This window comes from Dromiciops gliroides, chromosome 2 (genome assembly GCF_019393635.1).
Source record: "Dromiciops gliroides isolate mDroGli1 chromosome 2, mDroGli1.pri, whole genome shotgun sequence".
NCBI classification, from domain to species: Eukaryota; Metazoa; Chordata; class Mammalia; order Microbiotheria; family Microbiotheriidae; genus Dromiciops; species Dromiciops gliroides.
Window position 1 is genome coordinate 234,487,862 of NC_057862.1, and position 9,882 is coordinate 234,497,743.

Sequence of the window (9,882 nt, forward strand, 5' to 3'; positions counted from 1 at the left end):
CTAACTATCCTGAACGATGGTGGTGGCCCTTTTAGAACAAGGACTGCACCTTCTGACTGGGAGCAGTCACTGAGTGGCTGGAGAAGGTTGGCGATCCTGGGAAGAGACAAACTGGCTGAGAAGGTTTCTGCTAAAGTCTTGGCCCTGTGGAAGGGGAAGTGGGTGTGGATGTTGGGACTCTGAGTGGGAAGGAAGATTCTACCAGTGCCTGAATTCTAGGATCAGACTATATCATATTTAGAAATAGAGTATTTGAGCCAAGACCTATAGGATATGTTGTTGCCCATATTCTTTTATCCTATCAGAGGGTGGGAGCATTCTCCACCTGCCTCTTTGAAAGTGTGCCTCTTGAGCTGGCATCATGATTGTCACGGTCATTTGAGAAACCTTGTTTGTAAAGGTCACCTGACCCTGCTACTAAATTGCATAGGGTAGGAGTGGGGGTGGGGAAGAGCAGAGGCTTTAAGGTGCCAATAGTTCACACTCTGAACCCAGATCAAGGGGAAAAGGGAAAAGCAAGCTGGACCAGATAGGGTTAATATGTCCTGGCCCAGACATTACAAGGGGTCATCCTGATGTGCAGGGAAAGTTGAACATCTCCAATCCCCCAGAGCTGATCTGCTAATTACATTTGCAATTACAAACATGACAAACATACTCACTGCATTCACTGAGCAAGGAGGGGGCCACCCAGAGCTGACAGGACTGGGTGGGTAAGGGTGCCAGGCTTCCAGGCACATTACTCCCCTCCCTCCAACACACACGCATCATACCAAGGGATTCTCTGTAGCCTCTGTGGGGTCATGACTACCTTCCATGACTGTGTAGGTTACTCTGGTGTGGCATGGTTCATTACAGGCTCCACGCAGGAAGGGAGAAAAGAAAAACTTAACAGACATGAAGGATATATAGGGACTCACCAATTCCATTCAATTCAACTCAGTCCAACAAACATTCCTTCCAAGGTTGAAAAAAAGACAAATTGGGAAGGTTCAGCAAAATCTTCTGGGCTCATACCTGTCCAGAATCCAGTTACCTTCTTACCTTTCCCCCAATACATTTAAAGATCTTGCTTTATCCCCTACTCTGTGCCACCTCACAGCCTCCTTCCCCTAGATTTTTTAAAAAATAAGAATGTAAAGAAAGATGAACTATTCAACAGTAGTTCAGGAATGAAAGTGCAAGCTTGGATCCCCTGCTGAAAAATTAAGTTAAAGTGCCCTCAAATTCCAAGAAAGGGGCTTCCTGGGGAGAGTAAGTGGAATAATGACTAATTCCTGTAACAGATTCCCTGCTTCCTCTGACTCACACTCACACACACACACACACACACACACACACACACGAAACTAGCTGATAGCGTCTCTCTGAGAACTGCCTTTAAATTGAAAGGGAAGAGGTGGATCATTTGGACTGGATCCTATAACACAGCATGAGGATTTGGATTGGGCTGGTAGGGAAATAGGAGTAATATTTGGGTTTTTTGTTTTTGTTTTAGTTTTAGCTGTTTTCCCTCCTTCTCCCTTTACCTAGCTAGCCATTCTTTCTCCTTTTAACATCAAGACAGTCACCAAAATAAAGACATTCATCCAGAAGGTTAAATATGATGCTCACATCTTCCTCCACATGTAATTTTTTTTCTGTCAACTATAGTCATTCGGGTCTTTCCAGCTAAGGAAATAACCACAAAGAATTCCAAAGGAAGAAATCCAAAGGGAGAATGGAGCAAAGTTCCCCTATGAGTTAACAAAACCTTAAAAGATGACTTTGAGACATGTTAAATTCCCAAGGATATGAGTCAAGTGCCCAAGTTAAGACGGGTCAGCTGAGAAGGGAATGGTCCAGGATAAAGGACTAGGATAAGGGATGAAGAATCTTGTGCTCATCTAAGTAATGCTGTGGTTGAGATGTGAAAATCTCCATCGAAGCAACTTTCCTCACATCACTTTCCCCGAAAGTCCTCCCTCTCCCTCTATCTCTGACTAAATGGAATATTTATTGATTACTCCAAATCAATAGAATGAAAAGGTTCCTGTTTGGTGGGGTAGGCAGGTTTATTCTTTTCTTTCTTTTTTTATTAAATAAATTGAGTCTTTCATGTTTCCATATTAATGATAAAAGGATTCTTTAAAAAAAAACAAGAAAGAACAACAGGAAAATAAAAGAATTAAAGGGAAGATTTCCAGTTAAAGTCAGTATCTTACTAAGCTGAGCAAGGGCCTTACAGTCAACCTGAGAACTCAACATTTACCTAATAGTCTCTGCTTTTTTATCATTCTCTGCCCCCAGAACAATCCTCAACTCTCACCACCACCCCTCCCTGCCCAATCCCATCCGGGGCCCAAAATAACTCCTTAGAATAGAAGTCTTAGCTAGCATTTTAGTTGTCCCTGTCTTTCCCCATATTTTCCCCTCTCCTTCCCAAGACTTCACTGGGCAGGAATTTTCCTGAAATTCCTTAGAAAAGGAAGGGCAATCTACTATCTATTTAATAGCCAAAAAGAAAAAAAAACTGTCTTTGAAAATTGATGTATTTTTAATTTTCCTCTGGGCCACTGATTTTGAATTATGGTGTGACAATTTATTCTACTTTTGAAGCCACGTTGTTTTTGTTTTTGTTTTTTACCTTTAGTCCAGTTTGTTCTTTGTTGCTTTGGGTTACAGCAGAGATAGTGGATCTGAGAATAAGATGGTTGAGAGGACATCCACATTTGTCACTGTTTTTGTGGCCGCTGCCTTCCCGTCGGTCCCAATTGTGTCTGAGCACACAGCATGGACACACACACACGCACACTCATGTTCCTGCTGATTATATGTGTATATAAAATATTGATTAGAAATGGTAATGGTTTCACCTACATTTATTGACTTGGCTGAAAATGAAGGAGAAAGGAGGAAAGAATTCTTCTCACCTGGGAAAGTGAAGAGAACATTAAAGGCTGAAATATGGAAATTTTTTCTCTCTCTCTCTCCCTGAACTCTAAGCTGTGGCATACTCTTGGGTTTGTATAAAATGCAGAGCTACCAAATAACCTCATGCAAAAAGATCCTGTTTATGATGGGGACAGAGTACAAGTATACACATCCACATACACAATCATGACAGAGTGCATGTGGTGTCACTACCCATTCCACTAGCAGTACAATTGATGCATTCACTCAACCTGCCAGGCAGAAGACTCAAATCATCTGCTTTGTTATTGGGCCGCTCCTGCTCTAATGGAAGGTTCTTCCATAGGGTTTGGCTCACCTGTCACAGAGAGAAAGCGAGAAAGGAAAGACCCTAAAGAAGAAAACTTTCCCCCAGACACCAGCCTAGACCGTGGCCCCACGATCTCTCTCCATTGACCTCCGCAGCACCTGGACCACAGAAAATGTGAACCTACTTGGAATCACAGCCAGTCACACAATATAAGAGGAATGTGGATGAGCATACACACACACACACACACACACACAGACATAAACATATACAAGCTTAAAAGGTACTGATAGCTCCTGCAATCATAGGCTTTGGACTTGAGGAAAGCAGTATATTATCATGACAGAACTTTACCCCTGATGGTTTCTTATTTCCTCGGTGAGTTGAGCAGATAGGTATCTTTCTACTAGTCAGAAAAACTAATAGTATATATATATATATATACACATACATATATACATATATATATATACATATATATATACATACATACACACACACATATATACATATATACACACAAATGTGTGTGTTTGTGTATGAGAGAGTTCAAACATTTGTCAGTTTATTTTGAAGGCATTTGCTTCCTGGGATTCTTCCCAAGGATGCTGACTAGAGATCCCTTTACAGCTTTTTTTTTCATTCTTTGGGCTTCCCTCATTGCCTATGTGTCTGTTCAGACTCAAACCTGGTATTATAGCAACTCAACTGATTAGCCAACCCCTAGATCCACAATCTTCCCTTGCTTGCCTGATCAGTACATACAAAAGGGTCTACTTTCTCTACAGAATTTTTATGCTTGCTTAACATGTCTGAGACCAAGAGAGAGTATGTGTGTGTATACACACAAATCTATGTATATATACATATATGTATATTAGTTGTGCCTATATGTGTGTGTACACACACATATAGGCACAACTAAAATAAAGTCATCTTTAGAGAGATCTAGTCTTAATAATTTAGATATCCAATATTTGGCATCCATGGTAATCTGATGTGGGGAAAATGGATATAGATATATTAATACTTCCACAGGATCATGTCCACACACATTCAGGTTTCTTCTTGTTTCTCCCTTTTACTTCCATTCTATTCTTGGGAGACACCAGCATTAAAACTCTCTCTTATCCATACTTGAACCAAAATGTCCTTTTCTGCCTCATAAATTAGTAAGATTACTGCTTGTTTGTTAAATGCAAAGAGATTCCTTTTGGAAACCCCACCAGAGGCCAGCTTCCATCCACAGGGTAATTTGCCCCACTTCTCAATCCAATTCAACCTTTTCCCTAAGATTCTGGTATTATTACTTGTGCCTAGAGAAATACTGGAACTTGTTTGAAAGAGGAAAACTGAAGCCTGCCACTAGTCATGACCTCCAAATAAAAGGTTGCCTCAAAATCACCATGTGGATTCATCATTTCTCTTGGGTGGGAATCATGGAGATGGTTATGGGGCTTGTGGGGGTACATTAGATGTGTTTCCTAAAGCTTCCCTGAAATCCAGAGAGTTCCTTGGGAGGGGCAGGGGGTTGATGTAGCAATTGTGGTTGGAGGTGGGGGAGGGAGGATGAACGGGGGAGGGAATAGGGTAGGATGAGGAAGGGAAAGAAATGTTAACTTGAGTTGTTGACAAAAAGAAAGATGAGCAAAAGAAAGTTTTCCCCCACGTTCCTCAATTCCGAATTTTATTTTAATCTTTTAAACCCCCACAAAGACCTTCAGTGAGCACACATTTACAAATACATACAGACACATGCCCTTTCTTTTAATGGACGGAGTGAATGGACTGGGGACAAGGGAAAGCTGTGCGATATGAATAGGAACAACTCTGGAAATTAAGTGAAGATAAATCCGAGAGGAAATAAAGGAGACAATAAGGGCGAAGACTGAGAGGACATATGACAGTGAGAGAGATCTGCATGGGTTTCTTTAGCATCTTGGACACGAGGCACACAGTAAATGAAGGGGAGAGGGGGAAAGAACGAAGCAGTCCTAAAGGTCGGATGTGCTGGGTCCCCATCGCCTAGAGCCTTGCACAGATCACAAGAAGCTGGAAAACAACTTAGCCCTGGTACAGCCCTAGTAATGAGGAGCTGGTGGAAAAAGAAATCACGCTGAGCTCTTGTGTAAAGTAATTTCCCCCTCTCTTCCCAACTTTCCCGAAAGTCTCCCAGTCAACTTTCCTGAAGGAAGTCCTATGTGGCCAGCGCACAACACACTCGATCCTGATCTCAGAGGAGTGGGACCTCTCTTCCGCTTTGCCTTCCCGCTCCAGCCCCAGGCTCAGCATCTCTGCCTTCCATCCACTCCTAGGCGGGATGCCGGCTCCTAGCTTAGCCTCGGTCCCTTTCCCCCGGGGTCCCGAGAGAAGCTGCGTCTTTCTCTACTCTAGATTTCAGGGAGTTGTCTACGATTCCCGCCCCCCCCCCCCGCCGCCCCCGCCTTCCTGCCTAGAGGAGGGGAGAACATGGCATGGAAGGGGGCTCATTTTGCACACAGTCTGGTGCACAGAGCATATTATAATCCGTAAGGAACACAGGAAGGGCAGACTCGCTTGCCAGCGAGTGAGGACCACTGAACAAACACGAGTAAACCTGCTGAATCAAAACTATGCCACGGGAGGTTGAATTCTCTCTCTTCATTCCTCTCTCCTCCCCCTCACCCCCTCAAAATCTCCCCCATGAAGGAAAAGAAAAAATTAAAAAATAAAGTAAAGGGAGTGGACGGGAGTCTTCTTCCTGGAAGGAGCGGACTCTTAGTCCGAAAGCCGAGGCTAAAAACTTCCCTCTCTGCCCCGGTCAGGGCTCTCGCATCCCTATCTAATAATAATGCAAATGTTTTCTTCACAATGGAATAAAGAAGTAGAAGAAACGGATGGAGAAGAGAGAATGAATGAAGGAGATGCCCTCCCCAAAAGCTAAGTGAATAAGAAAAGGGGAAAAAAGTTACGGGATAATTTATCCTAGCAGAGGAAAACCCCAAAAGTATGACAGCCTTCCTCCTACTGAGAGTAAAACACCTGCCACTTTTCAGGTCCCCGCCTGCGTTCAGCAACATCCCCATCACTTTATTTGTTTTTAATGCCTAGTAGAAAGATTGCAAAACTGAGAACAGAGACACAGACATAGACAGACAAGCAGGGCACCTACTGGTTGTGGTAGCTGAGGGGGTCCGAGATGCAAAGTTCTGACATGTCCATCAGTCCAGTTTTAGCATTCCCAGTTGGTAGAGAAAGGCGACAAAAAGAATCACACGGAAAACAGAGTGAAGGGTAAAGAAAAGGTCCGGAATCCAGGCAGGGGGACAATAGAAGGGAGAAAGAAGAGAGAGAAAGAGACAGTGTGAGAGAAAGAGAAAGGGGGGATGGGGGTGGGGAGAGAAAGACATATGCACATCCAAACGCTCACGCTCATCCAGACACACTGAGGTTGGCAAAGGGGAAGGGAGACAGCTGAGGAGACTCGGGCACAAGAGATTTAGATCCCACTAACCCCACTGTAGCTTTAAGACTGAGAGACTGATGAATATGGTATTGCTCCTATTGGCTACCTCTCGGGGGCTGGACTTAAAGTGACAGAACAGAACTGGGGTGGGGGGAGGGGGGGAAGCAAGTGAGACTTCAATGGAATAAAATACCCACACATGGTCTAATACCATCAGAAGAGGAGAACATGGATTACATAGCCAGAGGGCTTTCAGTCTCACAGTTAATGAAAACATGTCAGACTGGTTGGGCAAATCCAGGACTACCTGGGGCTAGGGGAGATAGGGTGATTTGATTAAGACCCCTCATCCCTTTTTCCTTGGGCATTCACACCAAGCAAAGCTATGGACCATTTTGTTATATAGAACTGAGTGAGAGCCACATCTCTCCCATGTCCATGATAGTTAGTCTTTTCTACCTTCTACCTAAAAGAAGAGAATTACCAATACTTAGGGATTCATAGACTTATACTCTGCTTACGTGTACCAAAGTGTGAAGTGTGAGTGCTGTGAAAAGAAGTAGATTCCTTAGCAATATTGTCACTGAATTGGCTTTAAAACTTCCTTGAACAACTGGGATATTAACATTCCCTTACTATGAAAAAAGCTCTCCAGACTTGCATCATTATTTCTTTACCCAGATAATTTATGAATATACAACTTTCAGATTTGTGGCAATACATGCCTACCTGCTAAAGTAAGCAAAGTATGGTGGCCAATTAAAATAACCCATATGTCCCAACTCACTGGAAGGTGTATACCCAGGGACACTCCTTCCAACATATACCTTAAAATCTGTAAAAAAAAAATAATAATAATCTATCATCAGACACATCTCACACTTCTAGACAGAGCCCTTCACAGACCATACAATGTACAATTATACAGTGACATCTTATTGAAACAACTTGTCAGACAAACCATCTTTTTTCTGTCTTTTCTTCTGTTTTCATCTTTTGAGTTTTGCCAGCCAAAGGGATAATAATCAATTTAATAATTTAAATGAGTCAAATAAGGTAAAGAATTATTTAAAGAGAGAGAAGAAGAAAATCTCAGGAGAGACCACCACCTTATTCTCCTATAGTCTACAGAAGACAATGAGCCAGTAGGGGAAAGACATAATTTTATCATCAAAATAATGTCTAAATGGAATGTAACGGCAGGCAGCAGTATAGCCCGTCAGAAATAAAAGCAGTGAGAATTGTGAGAAACCCCAGGAGGGGCTAATCATATAGGGAAGAGGTGGGGGTTTGGGCAGCATGGTGGCAGATGATGTTTGACTTGGATAAATGTAAGTTAATACATACTGGGAAATGGAATTGAGATTTTTCATGTATACGAATGTTCTCAGAACTTGTGGGACTCTCTGAAGTGAGAGACTTAGGAGGCATCACGGAGGAAGATGGATGGAGATATCTGCTCAGTGCACCAGACCAAGCAGCAATCCCAGATTTTTCTTTTTAAAAATATCTACAGTACTTGGTTACATTAGAAAGAAAGGAGAATCATAAGCACCTACCACAAAAGATTGCAGTTCGGTTTCCCCATGGGCATGGCCCCCAGTGTTAATTTACAGAAGTGAAGTCTACTGGAAAAGCTGAGATTAGGATATCCAGACCAGAGATGAGACTGCTCTGGTATGGGCCAAACATACCGGGAAGACAGATAACCACAAGGGTTAGCCAGCATGAGAAGATTTGAGGAGTGGCATCATTCATTCAGGCTGGGTTAAAAGGACCAATGTGTATACTAACAGACACACCTGAGTGTGTCATTTATTCTTTTGTTTTGTTTTTGTTTTTTTGCGGGGCAATGGGGGTTAAGTGACTTGCCCAGGGTCACACAGCTAGTAAGTTTCAAATGTCTGAAGCCGAATTTGAACTCAGGTACTCCTAAATCCAGGACTGGTGCTTTATCCACTGTACCACCTAGCTGCCCTGTGTCATTTATTCTTAAGAAGGGAGAGACCACATAGCAAGGGAACCAAACATCTTTACGCATATGCTAATTCAAAGAAAAAGAACCTTCTAATGCAATGTCACTATGCCATGAGCCTCCAGCAAGCCACTGGAGGACACAGGGAAAATAAGGCTGTGTTGGCTAAAAATCTTGGCTAGTGCTTTGACCAGCAATAATGATACCAGCAGCCATGGCATACAGATAAGGATGACTGAATGCCATACTTCAGGGCACAAGCTGATGGCCCTCATGAGACAGGCATCCTCTTATCTCCCACTTCCTACCTGCATCCACCTAACCCTCCACTCTCTCACTGCCTGTATGGTGCGAGAGCTCTGGTATCCTGCACAAATATACATGAAGCTCTTTCCCCTTTCCCTCCATGAGAAGCAGGACTTGGCAGCCCATCTGATAGCAGGGGGCTGAGAGTCAGTGATATGATCTGACCTGGAAGACCTGAATCCTTCCTTTGCCTCCCTCTGTAAAATCTCTCCTGGGTCATGGTTGTATATGGAACTGACCTTTCTGGGCACATCTTAATGAGGCTTCTCACAAAGGATGAGATATCAGATGAAGCAAAGTTATTTGTTTCTGAAACCCAAGGTCAGGCCCTGGCGACTCTTGTTAGAGAGGAAGTAATGGTATAACACAAAGGACACTGGAATATGGGTAGGAAAAGCTGGATTCTGGAGTCCCAGTTCTGCCGCTAATGGTCAGTGGGTTTTTGGATACTACGCAGCCTCTCATAAAATGACAAGATAACCTTTAAGGTCCCTTCTAGTTCTAACGTTCTATGAGTCTATGGGTTGTAGTTTTGTTCAACCAAATGGCTAATGAAAGCTTCCATTTTCTGCCACTGTGTTGGAAAGAAGGGGAGGTCTTGCTTTCCTAGAATAGGTGGCTTTTGTCACCAGGTACTAATAATAATCCAACCACGTGGAATTTTGGAAGGGAAAAAAATCTCTCATTATCCACATAATTTTCCCTTGGCCTAATATCCACCATGCCTCCAGCCTAGGTGCTTCCAGCATTCCATCCAGCTATCCCCAAAGGGATAAGTCAATGAATCTTCAAAGAGGTGGGTTAAGGACATTAAACTGAGTGAGCTTGGAAACTGTAGAGTTGCTATGGCTCACTATGAATGGCAGAGTTCTTCAATGCATTTATTTACATCTGCTCAGTTCTGAGATCTTATTCCCTTATTCAACCTCCAAGTCCTTCTCTGATCAGCTTTCC

At 43.0% G+C, this 9,882-nt stretch overlaps 1 protein-coding gene across 1 annotated transcript in view; it reads right to left on the minus strand.

Moving 5' to 3' along the window:
• The window catches only part of ESRRB (estrogen related receptor beta), a 153,556-nt gene extending 147,108 nt beyond the window's left edge, over positions 1-6,448 (minus strand). The window contains exon 1 of the mRNA XM_043987574.1: positions 6,354-6,448. Within this exon, the coding sequence (XP_043843509.1) occupies positions 6,354-6,403 (50 nt within the window). The 5' untranslated portion in view covers positions 6,404-6,448. The remainder of the gene's footprint in view (positions 1-6,353) is intronic.
• Between the last annotated feature and the right edge of the window lie 3,434 nt (positions 6,449-9,882).